Raw genomic sequence first — 25192 nt, 5'->3', positions numbered from 1 at the left:
CTGATGTGGGTCTGATCTGACAAACTCTTTAGGCTAACCAAAACTTTGCACAGAAAAATTAGTGTGCACTTAACTCAGAAACATTCCTGTTTGAAGTTCTATCAATCCAACTTGATAGATTTATACTTTGGATAGAATAATTTGATAATATGAAGGACTGATCATCATGTAATTGAAATAATCCGATAAAGGAACATACATGCATTTATTTGAAACTTTATTATATAAATTTTCATTTCTTTTAAAGATTACAAAACCTGTTCTGTGACAGGAATACAAGCAATATTGTTCCAAGATTATTCATGGATACATCTGAAAGAGCTTAGATTACACATTACACATTAATAGTATGATTTGAAAACTTCCCAGATTAGACTCTTAAGTAAAACAATTTAAAGTATTCAGTGATATTTAATCCTTTACAAGCATTTCATAATTATGGCAGCAGTGCCAAGCATCTGATGCGATTTAACCACCAATAAAAGGTACAATACATATGAACTCATGATATGGTACCTTGGGCTTCTGGCATGCCTTACTAGAGAGAACTAGTAGAAATTAAGATCATATATAATAGTAGAAAAATACTTGTGATTTTTTTTTTTAAAAACTGTTTAAGTAGATGCCCACCCCATTCCCACCCATGGCCAAAAATGCAAAATAATTACATCCCTTAGGTGTATACCTTCCCTTTTGTTTAGGGTAAGAGTTAAGATAAACCTAATACATGTACATAATTTTAAGACTTAAAAACTCATCACCCATAATTATTAAGGATGCGAAGGAATGGCAATACCTTGAAGCTTTTTTAAAATTAAAAAAACAAACAAAAAAACACTTTAGATGGTAAACTACACTTAGAGAAACACAAACCAAAACCTTTATCCGTATGCCCTTGCTTTGTATTTAAAAGTTCTAATTTAAATACTTGTTTGAAAAACTCAGTATACAGTTCATTCAGTACTATAGTGATAATAGGAGTAAAGATTTTTCACTTCCATTAGATATTGAACTAATCTACTTAGAGGAATATTATAGCGACTCTCTTCTCACATACATTTACATATATTGTACTCAAATGGTATGTGCTCTAAAGAGGTTTTCTTGAGGTTTGCACCTCAGAATCTAGTCTCTAATTTTCCTTTCCACTAATCTCTATTCAATCATATACTTTGTTAGTTGCTCTGGGAGAAGTCATGGACATTTAAACAGCTTATCATGCACTTCAAGGTTACATGGCAAATTAATGAGGAAAGTGCCTTAAGAGGTAGGAAGTAGGCTCTTATCCCAACCCTTGGTATGCCCTGTCATGAACAGTTACAAGACTGGAATCAAAGTGGTAAATGTGAGACTGATAGTAATACAAAGCTTAATTAAGAAAATTAAGTCAACTTAGTTACTAGAATTCTTTGAGAACACTCAGTCACATTGGAACCAGTTACAAGTCACTCGATCACACAGAATACAGCAGTGTCAAAAATACATAAAGCACACTGTAGATACAAATTCTTCTTGGCCATCCATATTTAGGTATTATCGTTCTGTAGATTCTTCACTAGAAAAAGTGGTTAAGCATGGCTTTGTAGAATACCACAGTCCCAAGAAAGCGAATTTCATTCCTTCATTAATTGGTCTCCACCAATGGTCACTTGGGGAGACCAGCAAAATGTAAGCAATCTGGAGGTGAAAAGAGGACTATTTTCATTTATTGAAATAAAAATGCTGAGTTAACTTATCTGTGAATTAAATAAGGCTCAAAGTATACATCCAGTTTGCTAGCCACAAGGAGTTGGACATTTCAGAGGACAGAACTCTAGGACTGGGGCGGAATCTCTTGGTTTAAGCACCCAGTCAGCCATGAAACCCATCATATTTGTTAATCTCAGAAAGCAGATCTTTTCTGACCCTTTACATTCCTGATATCTGTTCTGATGCCTTCATAAGTCTCAAATGCTCGGTATCACCATAAGAGACAATTTTCTCTATAAAATACAGTAAAGCAAGCTGAAAAATTTTAGGACATTTGTAAAAGGCAGGAAGTAGAGAATATCAAAGTCATGTTGAGATGTGTATTGCTGGCTTCCGTGGTAATTAAGCATATCTGTACCAAGACCCCCAAGTCTTGAATGCTTTTCTTCTCACCCCAGGCTGGACCCACCCCAACCCCTTTCCTACCCAAACCATTCTGCCTACTCATGAAGCCGTTGCACCCCGCTCTCCTTTCAAATCTCTTCTGGGTTGAGGGTGCAGGGCACAGCTAACAGGCCAGCCCCACCTCCCATGATATGGCCCCTGGCCCCAACAGCAACCACTTCTTCAAAACAGATGGGAAATGGTTGACCCAAACCTGCTCTTTGCAGCCCACCACACGTGAAATGTGGAATCTCTGCCATATACACACCACACCCTCTCCAGACACTCGCTAAGTGACTTTTCCCATATATCGGCCTCACAGCATCTCAACTCTGTGCCTTGTCAAAATTAGTACGTTTTTTGGACTTTTAGGGTTGCCTGTGAATAAATGAATCCATGTAAAATCTGTTAAAGTCCAGGGTCCATTGTACTTAGAAAGAAGACATCTCTACAAATTAGAAGGAACAAAAACAATTTATATAAAAAATTAAAAGGACAATGAACTTACCTTAGGTTCAACATCATCACTTGAAAGGGAAGATATAAAATACATGGTAGTGTAATCTGTATTTTCCAGTATGTGCTTAGCAATGTTAAATGCAATCTACCATTCTGGGTATTAGTTTGGGTTATAAACTAAGAGGTTTGTGAAAGTGGCCTGATAGTTTAGTTCCTTCTTTCACATTGAAATATCTTTAAGATTGAACTGAAACCTCCTGGAAGAAGCCCCGGTAACCAGCAGTACTACCTGGTGAAGGGCCTCACTACAACCGTAGAGGTCTGGAGGAATTGGACCTGGAGAAATGAATGGAAAGATTCACTCAGCACAAGCACTACCTTTAGAGCACACTGTTGGCTGAGTCTGTCTGCTGGAAGTCAAAGGCAATAGGAACACCACAACCACAGATAAAATAAATTATGCTCAGGAACTGCTTTATAGGCAGAAAGCCTTCAGTTTTGTGAACATATAACTTGCTTTTCTCCAATAAAACTGGTAGGTGGACTAGGCAAAGAAGGCAGTATTTTTGAAAAGTGATAAACTTGGCATTCATATACCAGTAGAGGGCTGCCTCAGGAAACATGTAGTTTTTGAACAACTCAGCTCCTGGTTGGGTGATATGATATGAAGGGAAGGCAGCATGGTGTTATGAGGGAAAAAAACTGAATGGGAAGTGAAGGATTCATACATTTACTTCTGGTTCTAAAAGACTATGATGGACAATACACCTAAGTAATTATGGGACAGCATCAGTGTCAAAAATTTGAAAATATATGGTCAGAGTTCCATTAACATTTTAAAAGCAACAAGAATTTGGGATGACCGTGATTTGAAACACTGAATAGAGAAAGAAAAAAGAAAAGCTTTCTTTCCAGGCAATGGAAAGCAGCTTTTAATAGTTACCATCCATATACTCAAGACTTAAAAAACTTTCTCCATCTAGATCTTCTGAAATCTCTCCTCATACATTTTTTTTTATTGAAGATAAACTTACATTTGATTTCTATGCAATAATCATTTTGTGTCACTTGGGCAAAAGGAATGTTATAGATTTTTCTCTTCCTCTTTAATTGCATAGAGGAGAAATTAAAGAATAACAAGTGGCTTCCGAGACAGTTAGATAGACCATGATTTCTTGGCTTCGTACTCTCAGGAGATTTAAAGCTTCTGGCAGGAAAAAAGACTTCTGATGTAAATGGCTTAGTACACAACTAAGAAAGATCTGTTTGGGCACATTCTTGATGAGGTAAGTTGAATCACTTTTTCCTTGCTCATATGTTTTTCATATCATATACTGATGCATGCTAGGTAATTTGGCCAAGACACAAATAATGAATACAGAAGTTTCTTTAATCAAATAAAACTATGGAAACTACCAAACTAGATGTAGATGATGAATACTGTAATCTCAGTAGACCCAGTGACCATTATGAAAACTGACCATTTCTAAAGTTAAAGGAAGCACTGCATGGTTATAAATCATCAGGAAAAATTCAGAAAACACTCAATGCTGAACATTCACTTAGCCTACCTTAGCTATGATTTCAGGTTAGAACAGATATTGTTTGATCACGAAAGTTTTCTTCCCTAGAATAAGAAAGTTTAAATCCAATTTCATATAGAGGGAGGCCTGTGGCTTTTATTACATTCAAATTAGTGTTTAATATAGAGCATCGTAATGGGATAGAACTCGTTATTATTTACCTTTTTTCTGAAAAAGCCTACTTTTCTCACAGGTATACGGGAACAGGTATCCTGTTGTTCGTATGCTAAATTCTGCAATTTGATCTATGTAAACATGAAAAATATCCAATGGGACTTGAATGACCTGCTGCTAAATTCTGCTTTGCCAATTTTTTCACCATGACTCCCAAAAGGCCTTCGATGTATACTGGCAAAATTCCAAGTTATATGCCAATACTAAGTATGGACATCGTTTAAGATTAAAAGTGCAAGAACTACTTCCTAAATGAAAGAAAAAGGAACCTTAAGGAGTTGCAAAGTATATGGACTAACTTCACAGGTGTAGTCTTGATGCCATGTTGCACACATATAACTTTCTCTGCCATAACAGCTCTCTAGGTATGTCTGACACAGCACCTGACTTTAAGAAACAAACGAGCGAACCAGTGAAACAGACATGGGGAAAGATATGTACATTTTGGAAGGATTACATTCAACAGCTGTTCCACAATCTGGCTGTTTTTAGGGCTGTCCAACAATACTGTTAATCCAGGTGAACTATTTAACCAGATTTAATAGTCGATTGATTAATAATAATAGATTCCAAGTTAAACAAGGCATGTATACATTAAAGAAAGCAGTACAGAAATGTACTGTATATGAACTGTTTACAAAAACATACAAAATGTTGGATGGCACAAGGGATACAGTGCTAATATAAACGGATTAAGCTAAGTGCTTAACATAAACTGTCCATCCCTATAACTAACAAAGAATATTTAAGGGACATGAAATATTTCCTATAAAAATAATGCTATATGGTGTAGAGTACTTTATTCAGTGTATTTTTAGGTGGTATTCATATGTTCATTATTCTTCTTATTGATTCAGTGAATATATCTTCGTCATGTTTCCATTTTCATTTCATCGAAGCTCCAGGAAAATCTAACTTGCTAACAATCATTTAAAGCGAGAAGAGACGAAAGCGGGAGCAGCAGCAGGAGCAGCAGCATTATGGGTACCAGCTGGGACAGTGTGTGCTTGCAGGTGTCTCTCAGATATGTGCTACCTGTCGCCAGAACTTGTGCTATCAGCTTACACCACGGTACCAAATATCCACTGAGGTCGCTTCACAGGGCTGTGGAGGTGATTTTTTTAATACCTCTCCGCTGAGCAAGAGTAGAACGGCCTACTGGTTCCAAGACTGGTGACTGATTACGATTTAAAGCAGAATATGTAGCTGCCATGGCACCCTGAAAACATGAAAGAAAAGTCAAAACAAAAATGACAAAGGGAAGTTGTACACAGAATATGAAATGAAGATGTATTTTCCCAGATAATTTCTTCATTAGCAAATTTATGTAGATCTTATTAGGTTCAGAATCAAAATAACCACACTGGTCAAATCCTCTGATTTAACTGAAAAAGAAGAGGCCAATGTGGGAGGTTGAAATTATGGATGAGAAAGGACAGAGATGAGCTTATAACAAGCAGTCTCCACTTTTCTCAGGGCTATTTGACTTGTTTTTCTTTGTGATTTTTTAATATGAGAAGCGGCAAGGCATGCTCTTTTGGAACTTGAGTTTTGCCTCTGATGACAACCTCAAAGTTTGCTTTGGGTTGTGCATAAGAAAAAACAATATGAAGAAAAGTTAAGAAATCCATAAGCTTCTCTGATTGATGATTCACAAATTAAGAAATCATTCTTAAACTAGATTTATTACAATATTTGGCATGGCTTGCCTTTTTCTTTTCTAAATCACCCACTGTAAGAGAATCCCACAGGAGAACTGAGTGCAGGCTGAGAGAGACAGCAAGAGGGAAAGGTACTGCGGCATGGAGAGGGCGTCTCCTGGTCTCTCCTGAAGGACATATGGAAAATAGGGCCTGAATGGGGCTGCTCACCTTGACCAGATGTGGTGCGTCCTGTCTGTTCAGTTGGTATTGCGGCAGTTGGTCCCAGTGGACTATCCACGGGTGTCTGAGCACAAGGGCAGCTGTCAGTCTCTGATGCGGGTCTACATGAAGCATCTTTGACACCAGGTCCTGTAATGAGAATAATAATAATAAAACAAACTTAAGTATTTTTGTTTTCTATCTATAGCACTTTATACTGTTGAATACAGTTCCTTACCATGATACTATTTTTTCCTGGTAGTAGGTAGACCTTGGAGCTCAAAGCAATTTGGTCAACATGACAATTTGTTTTATTTTTTAAAAAGCAGAAACCTAAGTCTCTGTTTTCTCTTCCCTGAGTGACAGTGATTTTGGTGCATTACAAAGGGTAAATTTACCACGTTTTATGTATCTTTAAATACTTCGGCTTTTTTCCCCCTTAGATATTCTGAGGTTTCCACATTTTTGTAGGTTTATTTTTAAGTAATTTTCAGCTACTTAAGATTTTTTTGTGCTGCTGGTAATACTGAAAAGCAGAACTGTCCAATAACATGAATTTAACTGGAGGGCTCTAAATGCTACCCAAGATTATAGCATTTAAATTTTTTTTTCCTACTTCAAAAGCAATGCACAGGCATTATAGAAAAATCAGAAACATAGAGAAGCAAAATAATTTGAATACCCAGAATCCTATTCTTCCAGAGACAAATGCTTTCTATCTATCCAAATGATTTCCATGTAATTGCTATATAGTTTTATACTCTCCCAAATAACACACTTGTGATTTATAAAAGCCATGTACCACTTGTTTAATTTTTCATTCAAAACATATCTACCGAGTATCCATTAAAGGCCAGGCATTCTGCTAGGCTTTGGGTATTTAGCAGTGAACAATGTAGAAATGAACTGTGACCTCCTGAAGCTTTCAGCCCAGTAAGGGAGAGACAAAGAATCAACTACAAAGCAAATATTAAGTAAGGTCTTTGATGGGATGAATAAATAGGAGGAACAGCTAGAGGAACACAAAGAGAGACCTGACCTGAACAGGGCAGGGTGGCCCTGAAGTGACTTCTTTAGAGGAATGTGACGCCCAAAGGATAAGCAGGAGCTGGATTAGAGAAGGGAGGGATTGACAGAGCATTTCAGGGAGGTAGAACTGAGTACCTTTGGAGGAAAGTCCTCAGGTAGGAAAGAACATGTCACAATTAAGGAATGAAAAAGAACGCAATGTGGCTGCAGCATAAATTGTGAAGGAGAACATGGCGGCAAATAAAGTGAGAGAGGTAAGAAGCAGCCAGACCACAAAGGCCCTTATAAGCCATATTAGCAAATTTGGACTTTTTCTGGTGGCAAATCATTTAAAGCAAAGGAGAGATGCGGTCAGGTTTGTACTTTAGAGAGATTACATTCACTAAGTGTGGAGGAAAATGGATTGGGGAGGGCAAGCCTGGAGATTCGAATTTGAGACTGGCAAGAGAATGATAGCTTTGGGGGGTGGGTATAAAAGATGGAGAAATATGGATGGAATTGAGATACTTAAGAGAAAGAACCGACAGAACCTGGTGGTTGACTGGATATTGGGAACTGGGGAGACATTATTCCAAAGACTCCTCTGCCATTAGATATTTATAGTTTCTGACTTTTAGTTATCATTAACAGCTAAGAAAGAAATAATTGAACAGAATCAGAAATAAAAAGTAAAACAATTAGGGACCTCCCCTTCCAAATTCTGAATGTGGGCAACCCAACCTTGCTTCAAATGAATAAAAGGTTGCAAAAGTGCCTAGGGGTACAACAAAAGTCTATTATAATTTTAATCAGATCTGTGTAGTAACCAGTGCACTTTTGGCCACTTAGAACCACTTCTCCTACTGCTATTCTTCAATGGTTCCTCCTCCTAAGCTTTCTCTTTAAATGGTGCTGCTCCCTGAATTCCTTCTATGGCTCTCTTATCAGTCTGCTCAGATAAGCTCATTCATGCTCAGGGCTTTAGCTGCTATGGATGATGACTTCTCTCCTAAGATCTACATCCATATAGCCAGTTGCCTAATGGACCTACATCTCTTAATTATGCGTCACAGAAGCATTTCAAATTCATAATGTCCACATCTGCAATCATCACTCCTTTCCAAACTACTTCTTTTGTATTCCATGTCTTGATGAAGAAAACCACTACTCAGTCATTTGCCCGAGGTAGAAGTGTGGACCTTACTCACGCTTGATATCTGCCTCCCAAATTTCTCTTCCATTTGGCTCAAATCCCACTACAACTACTCTAGTTTAAATCCATATCATTCATGACCCGAAATACTGCAAAATCTTACACTAATGTCCTTAATATTAGATCAGTGAAAACTGAATGAAATAATGTATGTAAAAGTGTTACCACAGTCCTTGACACGTAAGTGTTCAGTAAATGATAGCTATGGTCCTGTTCTTCTCAAAGACACATATGACACATTTGGTCCATAAGAATGACGACAGTCACAAGTACAACTTGCTCTTGAGGGGACACACCAGATTGATGGAGTCCTCTATCCCAATTCTGTGGGTATTCACTATATTAAGTCATGCTTGTAATCATAAGTCTTAACTGGACAAATAAGCAAAAGTTATTCGTAATAGCGTGGCGTTTATAAGATAGGATGTGAGTTGGATGCAATTTTTTTTGCTTTATTTGTACTTCTCTTTCACTCAAAAAAGGATACTAAAATGCAAGTAAATGAGAACTAAATTATAGAAATTAAGGAGATAACCTTGATTTGCTTTAACTTATTAAAAAAGCAGGCAATGTGTAAGCTCTGATACTTTTTATGGTAACATTATTTGATAGGCTTCACAACAGATCACAACAAAGGTTGTGGCAGACTCCATGGATAAGAATTACTGCTTCACAGAGTGAATTTGAAAAAGGAAAATCTGATCACTATAATGCTTAATATTTTTCAATGGTTCCTCAATACCTAGAGCAAACCCCAAATCCTGAGCCTGATCTACAAAGCCTTTCATAATCTAAGTTCATCGGCTCCCTTCTCACATGTACCCTGTACTAGTCATATCAAACGACTCGCTGCCCCCGGAAGCATTCTCCCCTTCCTGTGCCATCGTGACCACGAACGGCATGTGCTGCTCCCTCAGCCTGGGATGGACATCCTTCTGTTCCCCAAAGCTGCCTAGCAAATCCCTCCATTGCTTCTAGAAAGCTTTCCCTGAACTTTCTGACCGAACATCACCCGTGAACTTCTTTAGCACAGAAAATGTACCACTGTAACAGCTCATGTGACACTGTACTGTATATTTTTGGTCATTTCCCAACTAGGCTGTGAGCTCTCTGAGATCGAGAATTCTATCTGAGTCACACCTTTTATCCCTGGAGTCTTCACTCATTAAACACATTATAGGTGCTCAACACATGAATTAAAACAAAAAACAAAAAACAAAAAAACACAAAAAACAAGTATCCAGGAAAATGAATTATCTGATTTAAGAAAGTATATTAAGAAAGGGGAAAGGCTAACATTTCATTTTAAACGAAGTTACAAAGCCAAATATTATCTATACAAACTGGGTAGCCGAGGCTTCGTTTCTCTGCCAAAAGTATCTATAGAAATTTTTTGCCGCTCAATTTATTTATGCAATCACATCAACTCAAGCTTCCACCTCTAAGAAAAATCAGCAGGCACGTTTACCAGTATGTATCTTCTTCATCTCCTCTATGTTTTTCTTGTTTTGAAGTGGAAAACTTTGCTCTTCTTTTAAAAAGAGAATTTTCTATGAATAGAGTTAAATTAGAGTGGAGTTGGAAAGCAAGTCAGTGAAGACTCCAAGGGATGGCAGATCTTCCAGTTAGAAAGGCTTTTCAAATGGATTTCAAGCTGACGCTATAAAACTATACTGTTTATTGTGAAAAAGATAACACCTTTTTATAATATGGACCAAAAATAGGACATGGTATAGTTATTCTAGGGAACAAGGGCTTTGGAATCAGCTTGAAGCACCCACACGTACCTGGTGTGTAACCATGGACAAGTTCACACTAAAATTCTGGGCTTTGGTTTCCTTCTGTGAAATGGGGATGCTATTGCTTATTTAACAGGGTTGTTAAGAGGATTGAATGGGATAATTTAGATAAAGTGCTTCCTGAGGCACAGTGCAGACACACAAATCATGAAGACTACCATCATTATTATTCATCATGTTCCTCAGTAAGAAGTAACTTTGGATGTATAGATTATAATAAAGTCAAACCACTGCCTTCTGCCAAAGAAAACAAAATAATTGGTTCATTTTTGAGTTCAAGTTACTTGGTAACATCACTTCAAAATACTACTTCATAAACAAAAGTTTCTAATTGATGTTTTTATTCTCACCAAGGATTACGAAAAATTATTTTCTCAAAAACTTACAATAAGAAGCCATATTTACCTTTGCTGTGTCTGAAACAGAATTCCAGTAACCACCACTGAGTGAGAATTTGCCGCTGCCTATGCGTGCCAATATTTCCTCTGGTGTATCATCAGGGCCATTTGCAAATGGAGTGTAACTAATTTATAATACAATTAAAATGTTAATGAGTAAAATTTCTTTTTTGGTTGCTAATCTTTATATTTATTTTCAGTGCCCAAAAGTACTGAGTAATTTAATTACTGTAATATTTTATTGAAATCTACTAAAGTGAAAAATATCAACAACATGAAGCTCCAAAGTACCAGGTCAAGGTATAAGTTATGAAATATTAATTAGACTTAATATACAAAAATATAAACATATAAAGATATGAAACACTATAGAATAAAACATTTAAAATAGTGTATGTTTATGACATAACAAGGGTACAAAAAGGTATAAAAAATCAATTTAAGACCTTATGACATTAATAATACATTATAGAAAATTAGTAATGATATAGCTTAAATGTATTGTATATATACAGAATTGTCTTATTAGAAAACATGAAAAGATATGAGATAAAAAACCTAGATAATATAAACAAAATATTGATGAATAAATGCTTACAACATATGGTACATACTTACCCAGTAAGCATTGTATAGAGAAGGACGCCAAGACTCCATATATCACACGCAGCATCATAGCCTTGTCGTTTTAAAACCTAGGAAAAGTAAAAATTAGGAATGGCACACCACCATTTATTACGTAGATTTAGATATGTTTTGGGAATTGAATTATAGCTCCTGAATCAATGCATACAAGAAAAACCTCAACAAGACACAATTGACAAATGAGGCAACAATACCTTAATCCATTCTAGAACTTTCTGCTACTAACAGTTCATATATATATAAGTTTTGGTATTCAAATTAACATTTATTGAATGCTGCCATGGCACATAAAGGATAGCTACAGACGTGTGATTATGCAAAAAGACAGAAGTCAGGGCAGGAAAAGGATTATAGGTTGCAGACTGATGACAGCATGAACTATCAACAGAAGAAAAGTGCTGACATTTTATTCTAATTGTTCAGTAAGTCTTGAATTAAACAACTATTAACTATTCTATATTGAACACAGCAAATGAAATACTGAAATACTGCAAGCAAACTCTTTCACAATTACCTCTGGTGCAACAAAATTTGCAGTATAACAAGGAGTCATGAGAAGACCATTTTCTGCTCTTAGCTGTTTGGCAAAGCCAAAATCACAAATTCGAATAGATTCTGGATTGCCAGATTCATCCACGTAAAGAATGTTGCTAGGTTTCAAGTCTCTGTGAACCACCTAATTGAAATACAAATTAAAGAGGTACATTAACAATACATTTTCATTACAGAAAATTATTCACAAACTGTCAAGCAATGCACTTAACAAGATAATGCGTGCTGACCTTTAAATGATTCCAACATTATAAAATGCTGATAATGTAAGTATACCTCTCTAACACAGAACTGGGGCAAAGAGGGTAGGAAGAAAGAATGGTACTGTATTCACCTTCCCCCTCTTTGTCCAGCTGTGTAAGTGGGTTAAGGAGAAATGCAAATAGCAATATCTGTCTCCAGGTTATTTGTTCATTAAACAAATATTTATTGAGTGCCTATCATGTGTCAGGGTATTATATACGGAGCTGTAGATACCGTGGTGAACAAGACCCATAACATCCTTGCCTTTAGATGCTAGGAACTTACATAGTAGTGGGGAGGCAGAGAGTAAACAGGTGTAAGATGGGGCATAACTAGGGGGGTCAGGGAGGATCTCTAGAGGAGATTAATACCTGATCTAATACCTTTAGAACAGAAGGAACAGGCAGAACAGTGGGGGATAGTCATTCTAAGTAGAGGGAACAGTATGTACAATGGATGTACACAACAAACGTGCAGACAGGCTCAATGGAACAGGCCTGGGATTTAGGAGTAAAAAGGAAAAAAAAAACCCAGGCTTTAAGTACCGCCTATTTGATTTTGTACAATGTCCACACACACACACACACACACACACACACAAAGATGCCATTCCTTTACTGTTTTGTATTTCTTTCCCCCTTTAATCACCTACTTGAACTTTTTTTATCATAAGCCTCTCTGACGCTCCTTATTAGACTTGTGTTTCCTCCATTATCAAATTCTGAGTCTATATTCCGATCAATTGCCTCAGTTTGAGTTCCTAACATCCAGAACATGACTTCTCAAGACCATTTTAATAACTTACTACTGCTGAGGCACTGGGAAAGAACACAGAAGACTTAGATAACTGCAAAGTCATGAATTCTTCACTGAATATTGAGTTCTACTAATTTCTAGCTACCATACTAGGTGACTCTTGATGAGCTAGAAGTCAAGAAGCTCTAGAGTTAAATTGACACAGTCTACCTGGTAGCTTCTAGGGGAAAAAACAAACAAAACTGAAAATTAACTCCTTGGGAAATAAGCCCTTCCTTATTCTTTTTCTTGCTTCGCTCCTCTGCAGTTGTCGTTTTCTCCTTCCCTCTCATTTTCTTGTTTGCCCCTTTTCCCTTCCAGGCTTCTCTTTCTTTTAAAAATACGATTTCTTGACATTTATTAAAAATCTGTGCACAGGAAGAAATGAGGAGTGCATCCACCAGCTAGAAGCCAGGTGATGATTTGGCCTCATTGGTTCAAAGGATTTCCTTTTATAAGTGAATACAACCCATGATTCTCTGGTTCTTCTAAATTTGAAATGGGCCTAGTTCTCAAGAGTACAGAGTGGCCTGGCAAAAGCAGGGCTATGTCTTTCAGGTCAGAAGATCTCACTCACTTTTTCTTGGGAAGCATAAGAATTTAATATAAAAAAGCTAAGATTTCAAAGTAGCACTTTGGGCTTAATGGGAGAAGTCTACATAGAGGAACAGTAGGATAATTAAACTAATAGTGGTTACTTTCTATTACATGCATAAAGTAACTTCTACTTTTGTAATTTTAGATCAAACATTAAGAAAGAAAAGGCAAGAAAACAAGGGTGCGTGTGTGTATGTGTGTGTACAAAACATTAAAAAGACTTACCCCTTGTGCGTGAAGATATTCAACAGTTTTGGTTATAGTAAACAGGACAGCGCTGGCCTCTCGTTCAGAGAAAAATTTCTGTCTAAGAATTTTATCCAGTAATTCACCCCCTTTCATAAGTTCTGTCACTACGTACACATATTTTCCATCATCATATACCTATAAAATTCAACAACAAAATGTAAAAAATTATTTGAAGCCTTACATGTGCTCAGAACAAAGTTTAGCATATTAAAGAGAAATTAAGACTCATTTTATATTCAAGGAGAATTTTACTTATCACAACCAATGGAGGATATACAACTTGCAGTTTTATACACATAAGAATATTAAAATAAGAAGCGATAAGATTGAATGTCAGGAAAAATAAACCGTAATTTCCTTCTGCGAAACTTAATTCATGGCAATCAAAGTTACGATGGGCATTGTAGACGAAGGGGCACTGAACTTTTGCTCTTAGGGTTCGTTCCTCTTGATATTTCTATCTACTGCCGATGGCAGGGATGGCAAGGACTTTGGCAGGGACAAAGACACATGCCTGTGATTTTCCTGGAACTTCTGCAACTGCAGAACTTCTATATTTATATACATAGTACAATAAATTATTCTGGTTTTGGTTAAACTGAAAGACAAGTTGTGGCTAGAATTAAGTAGGAAGATTAAGTAGCAAAGAGAAATTCTATACAATCACCCAGAAGCATACCAGTTTACTCCCAATGTAGAAATAAAAAAACTCACTGTAATTTTGGATTTATACTCCAGAGGATCCCAAACAGAAATAAGCCCTTTATTAAACTTCAGTCCTTTTTATTCCCCCTTCACCACAGAGTTACTGCATATCTTTATTTAGCTCCATAAGAGGTACCACACCACATACTGGGGCCCCAAATATGGAGAAAACAAAGTACTTGCCCTCAAAGTTTTTATTCCACTAGGCAGAAACAGATATGGAAATAAGAGTTAAAACAATATTGGAGATACTGTAGTAAAAGTGGGGGAAATATCAGAGATTTTGGAAAGGAGCAAAGATGTAAAAAATAGTGACAGCTTAGGGAGCTTCCAAGGCAAGGCTGACGGACAGTAATTTCTACACTTCCTTTTCAATTTACGTGGTTGGATTCTTGGAGATTATATTAAATAAAGAGTCACTTCAGTTAAAAGGTTCACTTTTAACGTGACTAAGTTATCATTCTTCTTTTAACAATAAGCAGTGATAAATTAATCTGAGGAAACTGGACTTCTGGTTTGGAAGGAGAAGGGAGGCGAAACTTTAGAATTCACAAAATCTCAGGTGAAAGGTCCCTTAGAAATCCTCTGGCTCAGCTGGCCACATGACATCTGCTGTACACACCCAGATACGGCCTTTGAGCCTATGTGACCACCATCAGCAAGAGAGGACTTAATGCTGCCTAAGGAGTTCAGACCCTTTGCCAAAAGCTCTAATATGATAAAAGTCATAGGTAGGAGGGAAAGGATACCTCACTTGTCCTGGGGGTAGTGGTGGGCAGGGCAGGCTTCCTGGAGGAAGCAACGCATTAGCAAAGTCTTAGATGTACGGTAATTAGCCAGGCAAAGAAGGGAAATAGTGTTTTCAACTGAGGGAACCATAAATTTGAAGACAGAGCATCATGAGAAAATGAGGCAGCTTCAAAAATGCATACATACTGGAGCATGGCTGGAGCACAGGGTGTGTGAGGAGGTGTGAAAATTGCCATGGACAGAGGAAGGGAGGGACCAGAGGTGATGTGGGGTATGAACTGCAGGCAGGGAAGTAAAATGGTTAGACATGCGTGTAGTACTGTGGAAGACAGTTTGGGGAGTCCATGGAGTGTGAGACTAGCCAATCCTGAATATTAATTAATACCCAAATGTTCCAGTAAATGCAAATATTAAAGGCAATACTGTCAGCAATACTTTTCTTCTTCAAGTGAAAGTAGAAAAATTACCTATATAAACACATTTTTCTTTATAACTGAAATTATGCTATGTTGTCCTCCAATCTAGTTTTTACTTACTATTCTTTATAATAGACATTTATTTAAGGTAATACATTTTCAGCCTAGATGATTCTCAGTTATACATTTCAGGTTTAACCAACATCATATGAACACATTGAAGACAGCTGCATCCACACATTTCCATTACATGATTATTTCTTTGCCCATTCTGCTCTTTTCTTTTCCAAATAACTTTTCAGATATGGTTCAAAGTAGAATTATCCTCCTTATATTTTGTCCATTGCTCTTTAGGCTCGATTTGCTGTCTCATGGTCAGGTCCAGTGCTCTCTTAATGTGAAACACCCTGTTGTTATATAGGTTCTTAGGAAGCCTTCTTATGACTTCTTTTACATCGTCATCCATGTGTATTGTAGCATCTTGCATTAACCCCAGTTTATTGAACCCTGCAGCACTGTAATACCATTTTCGAATACTCTCTAGCCACTGGATTGATGCTGCAGTAGCAGGCTTGCTCGCCATTTTGGCCCTTTACTTACTATATTAAGTTCTTTGTCTACAACATGACACTTGAAAACATTCCAGATATGAGTTAGACAACTAATTCTATATTAAAGAATATACTTACATCCTTTAGAGTAATAATGTTTGGATGCTGTCCATAACGAAGAAGAATTTCAATTTCTTCTGTTGGGTCTCTCTTGCTTTTATCAATAATCTAAAAGGCAAATAGTTATCACAAAATCTCATGAACTATACAGTCATAAAACTTTAGTATTTACAGCTACAAACCTTGGGTATCATCTTATGCAAACACTGTATATATAAGTCACTTATCAACCAGTTTTATTTAAATACCTGGCCAGACTGTCTAATCGAAATTTGAAAGCCAGTCTTGATGTAGATGGCAAGGCCATAAAGTAAATTTTATGCCATGCTTCAATGGAATATCCCATTAGTTGTAAGTTACTTATAAAAAATTAATTAACAGTTAAGTAGAACAAGCTTATTTTTGAAGCTAGGTGCAAAGCTAAGCAGAAAACCACACCTAGAATTTTACTTGGCTAGAATTAAGTTTAATTATTATAATAAAGCCCTTTAAAATACTAACGTACCTTTGCAACTCTTTTATGTCAGCTGCTTCTTAAAAATATTTCTATAAGTGTTTTAATGTTAAAATAATATTGTATTAAAAAAAGACAAGGTTAGCTTTAATTTCATCCAAAGGGTGGTCTGAAATAAATTTTGTGACTTCCACATTTTCAATTTTAAAACTGCTTAGTAATTAATGTATGCAATAAATACCCAAATGCTCCAGCAACCTAGAAAAGAGTTTGCAACTCTCAATAAAAGCCAAATCTGCTATCTGAAACGGATTTAGTTATAAAACAGTTCTGTATTTGGGAAACAGGAAAGGCAAACATATAAGTGTCCACTATAATCAACTTCAAATGACAGTGTGGAATCAGGCAAATGGATGATTAAGAGGAAAGGTATATAGAATAAACATGCTAATTCAAGGGATATGATCTAGGGCTAGTCTTTTGAAAACTAGAACACACTAGAAGTGCTATTTTTGGCAACATTCTCTCTGATCTGCTAATCTGAGTCTAGTTTACATTATATCCATAATTGTGCTTGTGGGTCTTAGATTTGTAGTAATTTCAATAGAATCAAGTTGTGCTGGGATTGGTTTTATGAATCTAATTTAAGTCACAAGAATCCACAAATAGCTTGAAGATCTGGTTTCTGTAATTCAAAAGGGACCTTAGGACATTTCTGCTTTTTTTCTGATGTGTTTATGGAGGCAATACATCCTTACACTGCCTACGAAGTCCATTATTCATCTTCTCTCCTTTCATGTAAGCAATTTGAAAATTTCTACGTATCCCAGATTTCACTATGAACAATGAGTAGAAGAGGAAATTAAAATGTGTTTCTATGGTTTATCCTCACAACTGACAGCCTTATGGACAATGACGACTTTTTAAAACAATTAGATCCAAGTTTAAAATAGTAATAACAATTTCCACGTCTGTATGTCTTCCCAGATATTTGCTATGCGTATATGAAACATATTTCTTTTTATTTTTACATGTTAAAATCATACTATACATCTAGATGGATGGATAGATGGATAGATGGAAGGAAGGAAGGAAGAAATCACAATTAATGCCATTCTCCAACTAAACATGAGCTACCCATACTTACAGACTAGTTCTAAGATTCAAGGTAAGCTGAAAGCTTTAGACATTACTTGAATTGCTTGCAATGGGAGAGTAGAGGCTACCATTCCAAAAAAAGAAAAAGCAGAAACTTGAATATGGTATTTGATCACTTACAACAAAAGGTTTGCAACTCGAAGTTTACCATAGAACCATGTGCCTTGGTTTTTGGCTTAGAAAGTTTGTAGTCTTAGGACACTTGATGAAAATAAAACAGCTAATGATAATAAATTTTATGACAGTGATTCTTATTGTTTTATTAGTTCACAAATCCTTTTAAATATGAAGGATGGTATGAACATTTTTGCCAGAAAAATGTAAACGTACAAAATTTAGTATATAATTTCGAGGAACTCCTTAAAACCCTGATCACAAAATGGGGGACTTTTGAGAGTAAAAGGGGCGCTAAAAAATCACATCGGATGTAAAGTAGTACTGTCCCGAGCGAACTGGATGTATGCTACCTTACCTTTAGCTCACAGGGGAAACTATGGTTCTAGATTCATATCCCTGAAGATCATTAGCCAGATATTTAAACTTATCTCATCTTTTTATAATAACAGGCACATCATCATCAAAGAAGAAGAGTGTAATTTTTAACTGGCACTGACATGCATAAGTAAGAACTGGTAAGAGTTGCACTATAAATCTAAAAACATTTACCTTTACTGCAAACTCCATGTTTGTGGCTTTATGTATACATCTCTTGCAAACAGAGTAGGAGCCAACTCCAATATCTTCTTTTACTTCATATCCATCAGTAAACTGAATACTGTTCCTGTGCAACTGCTACAAACATAATTATAAACTGATGAAGAGTTCCATAATAACTCTGGTACATTACTTACCATGTACTGTTAATATTAAGTATAAATAAATATCAGGAAAATGAAAATGAATATTTATAGCATTTATTCTTCTACAACTGCATATTTCAGAAATGTCTATGATAAAATGCACAGCGTGAAATATGCCCTTTAAAAAAGCTTATGTTAAAAAGAAAAAAAATTAAATATGTACAAGTGAAAACACAGAGCTACTTGATAAGGGGCCAACAGTCTTGGCTGTGACTAAGTCACATTCCACTCCCCAACAGGCTATAGGTCTTTGAAGTATGCTTGCAAATGAGAAGTCTGAAACCTCTGGTATAGAAGAAAATATTTAGGAGGATTCGGAGTTAGAACATCTGGATTCTTGTCGCAGATGTACCACTTGTAGGTTGTGTAACATTGAACTTGTGTTTTCTCAGAGGATAACGGTGAAGGTTAAATAAAATAACATATTTGAAGGTAATACCTATTATCATCATTTGGGACTATCAGTAGCCATGCCTTCCTTTCTTCACCCTCAAGTCAATACAATTTCTGCTAGAGAAGCCATTAAATGGGTTAAGGACTAATAACATGTGATAGGATGATGAAGAGCAATTTACTGGTTCCATAAACAGGCTGAGGGAAGTTGCACTGTCTTTGGCTATACCGATAGGAACTCCCCTATCTCATGCCTATGAGCTCCATATAGGTTAAAACTTGAAGTCTGTAGAATATGTTTGGATATTAGGTATAGAAGCTATAACTTTAAAACTTGCCATACCTTACAGGCTTGTCATAGTAAAGGGACAGACTATTTCAACATGAATTTTGTTCAAAAACCAGTGCTTAAATTCGTTTTCTAGAAAGTGGAGAAACCAAGATGATGGACTCATGAAAAAAACCTTTAGAGTAAAAGCAACTTAATCATCAAATTCGAACACTAATAATACCTTAAAAAAATTCAATGCTTTAAAAGATATATCTAGTTCCTTCTATGATTAGAAAGATGAACTAAATATATCTTTCCATGATACTAGGATAAGAAATAAATCTAATGGTTTGTACTACTTGTGTTCCTCTAATAACATTTACTAGTCCAGCCTCCTGTTACACACACATTCACACATCTAGACATCTGCTTCTGTGGCTTTTACCTCCTTTTTCTCCAACTCTGATAAACAGATGGGATAATGAGGTAGGAGGCGCCCTATGGCAGTACCCATAACCATTTCCTCCCAATGACAATGGGGGCTCCAAAAGAACAAGGATTTAAAACTTGGAAAACTTAAAGCTTAAGTTCATTTTTATTTCTTGTATGTTTCTATGGCAGAGGTTGGCAAATTACAGCCTGGGCGCCAAATGTGGTTCACTACCAGTTTTTTCTAAATAAAGTTTTATTGGCACATAGCCATGCTCGTTTGTTTTTGTATTGTCTATGGTTGCTTTCGTGCTACAATGGTAGAGTTGAGGAGTTGCAACAGAGATCATACAGCGTACAAAGCCTCAGATATTTATTATCTGGCCCTTTATGGAAAAAGTCTGCTGAGCCCTATTCTAAGGCATCAGGGAACCAGGAGATCTCAGTTCGTCACAGCTGACCTGACAGAGGCAGAGGATGAAACCAACAAAACTGATAAACATTTTGAGGCACAGAAGAGGGGAGAGACAAGATGGTGATATTTATCGCAGCTCAGATAGGTAATCAGGATTCTGGTGCTTGCAACCTTTTCAAAGGCATAGGAAAGAAATTTCTAAGAGTAACATTAATGATATAAAATGTATTTTAAGTTTCTCACTTAAGTCAGCAGATCAAATCTAACTTAATTATTCACACAATGAACTATATCTTACAACATTTCAAATTTCAAATTACTTAGACATTCACTCACCTGAACAATTGAATGCACACCAACTGTTTGCATAGCTTGGCTTTCATCATCTGAGGTAATAGCAACAAAACTAAACCCCCGAAAAAGCTGATGTGCATTAGCACTAGGTGGAATGCCAGGTGAATCTGAAAAGAATCATAAATTACTAAGAAGGTAATTACTTTGAAATGTAATTGAGGGAAGAATTGTTGACATTATGACCTCTTCTCACTTATTCTGGAACTCTACTTCTCAGGCACCTGGTGCTTTAAATATAACTCACTGAGGCACTGTATCAGATCTGTCCTGATGGCCTATTGCCATCACAACTCTAATATCCTAGTCCCTTAGAGCCCAGAAAATAGCTAATCCATTGGAGAATATAACAAATCGATGAATTACTGGGTTAATGTTATTCTAAATTAGCACTGTCCCATAGAATTTTCTGCTGTGATGAAAACGTTCTTTATCTGTGCTGTCCAATATGGTAGCCACTAGCTACATGCAGCTACTGCACATCTGAAATGTGGCCAGTGTTACTGAGAACATTTTAAATTTTAATGAATTTAAATGTAATTAATTAATTTAATTGGTATCATATTAGATGGTACAGCCCTAAATGGTAGGAGGAGATACAAGGTTGATCTACAGACAATTTAGGAGCAAGGAATTTAGTTCACTGGTTTCAGTACATAATATCAGAATCTAGAAATCTAAACTACAAGTTAAAAATTATTTTACGTATATATTTAAGGATCAAAAGTAATTTCTAGAATAATCATGGTATGTAGTCCTTAAAATATATTTTACTACATGACATGTATTGTTATTCTAATTATTTATGTGGAATCTATTGGTATTAACATGAATAGAAATATACTTATACAACAGTTAATGTCCACTATAAAGACAATAAATGTGTCATTCGTAAATATAAATAAATAATTAGGCATACTAATATTTATAAACACACAATAAAGGCTAAGGGCAAGCAAAAAGCAAACAGGCAAGTCTATTTAAACATCAACTCTGTATAAAGTTCTTTGTGAACATCAATTTGATAATTTCAGTAATACATATTGTTTAGTGAATTTTAAATCAGCAAGACAGTATGTATATACTGAAGACTTTTGCTAAGAGAACCTATCCGGAATACGATATAGAACTGCTATATTCTGAGATTTTTCCTTTATTAGTACAAATTATATCGAGAAAGCAAAGTAAAACATCACCATAAAGCATCAATTATATGCATATCACTGTCCATGTATTCGATAAAATTTTGTTCATATATTAATCCAAATTTCTAAGACTGTCTTATAAAAATAACAAACACTCATCAATGCTTAATGCAGATTGTGAGAATTTTGGCTGAAAAGCTTTATAGCAATGTTGAATGATGTATTCTATGGAAAATATATGTAAGTACACTTGCTAGTTATTTGCTGGTCGATGATAAACCTGGGGTTTGGTACACCTAAATGAGAGAGCATTAGAGTGCAAAACACACCATTATGTATATACATATGCTAACTAGTGAAATACAGGTTATCATTTCAAAGATTACTTCTCTATAATAATCGCTGTTTATGCAATTTTAGGATAAAGTATGATACAGGATATGATTCATTTTGAAGTTATTACATCTCATTTAAAGTTGAAGTTATGTTTGGGATTTGAACTTTACAAGTACCTCCAGAATAGCACCTAATATTAGAGTTTTAAAGAAAACTATTTATACTGAAGAGTATTTCATGTAAAAATAGCTACAGGTAAATAAATGCACGAGCAAATAAGTTTTCCCACATAAATAATATTAAAGTTTAAGGCACAAAATAATTTCCTAAAAGATTTAACAAGAATCTTAACTGCTATAAAATGTTGTAAAGGATTTACTAATTATCTAGGTATTGTGGCAGGGATAGGGTATGAAGAAGAGATACAAGGATAGCATAAAGAGTTGTACTAGAAAAGATTTTCTGATTGAACAAGAAAAAATATATCTAATGTCTTATATTTGGGTTTTTATATTTTCTCCTTACCTTTGGGAGTTTTTGCAGTAAACTCAGGATCAAAATAAAATGTATCTTCGGGCCTGCCAGTTGCAGGTTTAAAAGGTGGATGAATTTCTCTTCTGTACAGTTTCTAGAAGAAAAAAGAGTGTCTTAGACATATGTTAATTATTTAAAAAAATTCAAGCAAGTTTTTATTTTATACTTACATTCCAGTCTATAGTTGAGAAAAATAAGTGTCTTTTAATTTCTTCAACTCCATCTGGTCCTGCGCCTATCCAAAATTAATTAGTTTTGATTAAATAATAGTTTTATTTCAGGGAAGAATATATATTGTTTATTTAGTCTTTGCTTTTAATATTTGTCCTAATATTTCATAATCCTACAACAAAACAAACATCCACCTCTCTCCAAAAAAACAAATACCAAGAAACATGCAAAAGAAACAAGATAAAAATTTTACCTAATCTGTTTGCAGGATTTCGTTTGAAAAGCATTCGTAAAAGACTCTGGGCTTCAGGACTCAAAAACTGTGGCATCCCAAGTTTGGCTCTAAATAATAAATCCACATAATACCATTTTATTTTTTGGAGGTATCTGTATTTTATTTAAAAGTTTTTTTTTTAAATTAAAATTTTTAAGATAATTGTGGATTCACACTCAGTTGTAAGAAATAATAGAGAGACCCTGCGTGCTTTCACCCAGTTTTCCCCATGGGTAACATCTCACAAAACTATACAGTATACACTATCACAACCAGGATATTGACATTGATACAATCCACTGATGTCATTCAGATGTCTCCAGTTTTAACTGCAGCATTTGTGTATGTGTTGTTTTATGCCATTTTTATCACAAGTGTAGGTTCCTGTATCCAACACCACAGTAAAGATGCTGAACATTTCATCACCACCAGGATCCTGCACGTTGCCCCTTTGTAACCACACCCATTTTTCTCCCTCCCCAATTCTTAACCTCTGGCAATCACTAATCTAGCCTCCATTTCTATAACTCTGCCGTTTTAAGAATGTTTTGTAAATGGAATCATATAGTAGGTAATCTTTTTCCACTCAGCATGAATTTCCTTGAGATTCATCTAAGTTGTTGTGTGTATCAGCAGTTAATTCCTTTTTATTGCTAAGCGGTATTATTCCATGGCATGGGATGGATATACTGCAGTTTGTTTATCCATTTAACTGTTAAAGGGCAGCTGGATTGTGTCCAGTTTGGGGCTGTTACAAATAAAGCTGCTAAGAACATTTGTGTATAGGTTTTGGTGTGAGCACATCATAGAATTTTAGTCTATAATCTAATTTCATTTTAGTCCATAATCTTCTTTTCATTTTTTCAGAATTTTGCAAAAAGTACTACTGTGAGAGTAAGATCATCTGAATCTTAGTTCTGGCTCTTTTACTAAGAACTCTGTGACCCTAGGAAAGCCAATCTCGTTGGGCCTGTCACTTTTTCATAAGCAAGGAGATTGGATGTTAGATCAATAGTTCTCAAACTGTAGCCTTGGAACCATTTTTTAAGAGGAATTTAAGAAGTCCAACATTTAAAACTGCGAAAAGAGCATGTTTCATATGTTTATTTTTCCCTCTCATTCCCCTTAATAGCCCTGCAGAAAAGAAGAGCTGGTGGTAAATGGGTCTGTGGAATATCCAAGAGTCTGTGGCACACCGTCTGAAAACCACTGGCCTGAGTGAGCTTGAAGGTCTGTTTCGGCTCTAATATATAATTTTATTCTTTTTCCCAACATACAAATCCAGGAAACCAATGATCTTGTAAGTATGAAAACAATAACAGAGCTGGGGAAAATGGCTAGAAATTTGTATTTCAGAAATAGATGAATTTATTATTCAGTTTGTTGTTATTGAGCTACTATGTGCTAGACACTGCTTAGTGCTGAGGATACAGAGATAAAGATAGCTCCCGATGGTCAGTGGGGAAGACGGATGTAGATAAGCCTGTTACATTAAGAGATGAATTCAGAAGGACATTTGGAAAGAGTGCTAAGGGAACAGTAGGAGATATCTAATTTAACATAGGAGATTTTAAAAGGCCTTAAATGCAGGTTGAGAATTTATTCATTTGGCCAGTGTTTCCCCAACATTTTATTGAATAACATTAATCTCTCCAGATCCTTAACAATGACAACAACAAAAATTTTTCATGATCCAGTGAGTTTGTGGAATGCTATCTATTATATCCCCCTGATGGAGACAGAGAATAAAACACATTGCATATAAAAGGCTGAGAAATCTAGAGTAAAGAAATCAGAGTTTTTCTAACCATTTGTTTCCAGTACTTTGCTCTCAGAGGATAGCTTACAACATCTTGTAGAACTAGGGTTGTGTTGAAAAAAATCTGGGGAAAAACTGCCATATTAGGTAACAGGGATAGAGCAGAGGTCTTAAAAAAGTTCGCTAACATGACCAGATTTATTTTCAATTGTAGTGTAAAATGACCTGGAGTGGGAAGCGGTAGGAGGTAGTCGGCATTCTCCTGAGGAGCTTGGCCCAGTTGTGTGGGTAGGAGCTCAGCATGATCTGAGAAATGTATGCAGTGCAATGCAGAGGAAAGGCTGGGGTACTGAAATATTTCTGAGAGTAAACTTGGTGAATACCTGCGTG

At 35.8% G+C, this 25192-nt stretch overlaps 1 protein-coding gene and 1 pseudogene across 5 annotated transcripts in view; both read right to left on the bottom strand.

Moving 5' to 3' along the window:
* Nucleotides 1–200: 200 nt before the first annotated feature.
* The window catches only part of RPS6KA3 (ribosomal protein S6 kinase A3), a 98472-nt gene continuing 73480 nt past the window's right edge, over nt 201–25192 (bottom strand). For all 5 annotated transcript variants that reach the window (XM_039852297.1, XM_039852299.1, XM_039852300.1 and 2 more), the window contains 12 exons: nt 23023–23111; nt 22769–22833; nt 22590–22692; nt 20569–20693; nt 18531–18656; nt 16271–16360; nt 13687–13845; nt 11789–11950; nt 11248–11324; nt 10637–10754; nt 6221–6361; nt 201–5568 (listed from right to left, as the gene is read on the bottom strand). In XM_039852297.1, coding sequence (XP_039708231.1) covers nt 5446–5568; nt 6221–6361; nt 10637–10754; nt 11248–11324; nt 11789–11950; nt 13687–13845; nt 16271–16360; nt 18531–18656; nt 20569–20693; nt 22590–22692; nt 22769–22833; nt 23023–23111 — 1378 coding nt within the window. In that variant the 3' untranslated portion in view covers nt 201–5445. The remainder of the gene's footprint in view (nt 5569–6220; nt 6362–10636; nt 10755–11247; nt 11325–11788; nt 11951–13686; nt 13846–16270; nt 16361–18530; nt 18657–20568; nt 20694–22589; nt 22693–22768; nt 22834–23022; nt 23112–25192) is intronic.
* On the bottom strand, nt 13855–16253 carry LOC120594293 (cytochrome b-c1 complex subunit 7-like; annotated as a pseudogene).

The sequence above is a fragment of the Pteropus medius genome, unplaced genomic scaffold, assembly GCF_902729225.1.
Source record: "Pteropus medius unplaced genomic scaffold, Ma_sr-lr_union100, whole genome shotgun sequence".
Taxonomy (NCBI): domain Eukaryota; kingdom Metazoa; phylum Chordata; class Mammalia; order Chiroptera; family Pteropodidae; genus Pteropus; species Pteropus medius.
Note: the sequence above shows the minus strand (reverse complement) of the source record. Positions and strands in the feature narration are given on the sequence as shown.